Source organism: Arachis ipaensis, chromosome B01 (genome assembly GCF_000816755.2).
Source record: "Arachis ipaensis cultivar K30076 chromosome B01, Araip1.1, whole genome shotgun sequence".
NCBI lineage: Eukaryota > Viridiplantae > Streptophyta > Magnoliopsida > Fabales > Fabaceae > Arachis > Arachis ipaensis.
Genome location: NC_029785.2, coordinates 103,504,699 through 103,504,951, shown reverse-complemented (window position 1 = coordinate 103,504,951; position 253 = coordinate 103,504,699). Strand labels below are relative to the sequence as shown.

The following is a 253-nucleotide window of genomic DNA, read 5'->3' as shown; positions in this document are numbered from 1 at the left end:
AAAGCTTAAATAATCATAAAAAACTGAACAGAAAATAAACAAAGAAAATCTGCTGCTACAATAAACATTTTGGCGATTCCAAAAAGATCATCACCTCAGATTTAGCAGCTACTTCCATCTGCTGCTTTAAGAGTGCGTAAGTGTGGCTCCGAGACTGAAAGGAGCTTGTGGTGCTGTCTTCTCTGCCACTTCCATAACCGTTTCTCTCCGAAGCACACGCCAAAATCGTCACTCTCCTTCTCATGCTGCAATT

At 41.1% G+C, this 253-nt stretch overlaps 1 protein-coding gene across 1 annotated transcript in view; it reads right to left on the bottom strand.

Annotated features, from left to right (window-relative positions):
* The window catches only part of LOC107632781, a gene marked incomplete in the record, with an annotated part of 4,267 nt that overhangs the window by 3,389 nt on the left and 625 nt on the right, over nucleotides 1-253 (bottom strand). The window contains 1 exon segment of the mRNA XM_016336438.2: nucleotides 94-253. Coding sequence (XP_016191924.2) covers nucleotides 94-253 — 160 coding nt within the window.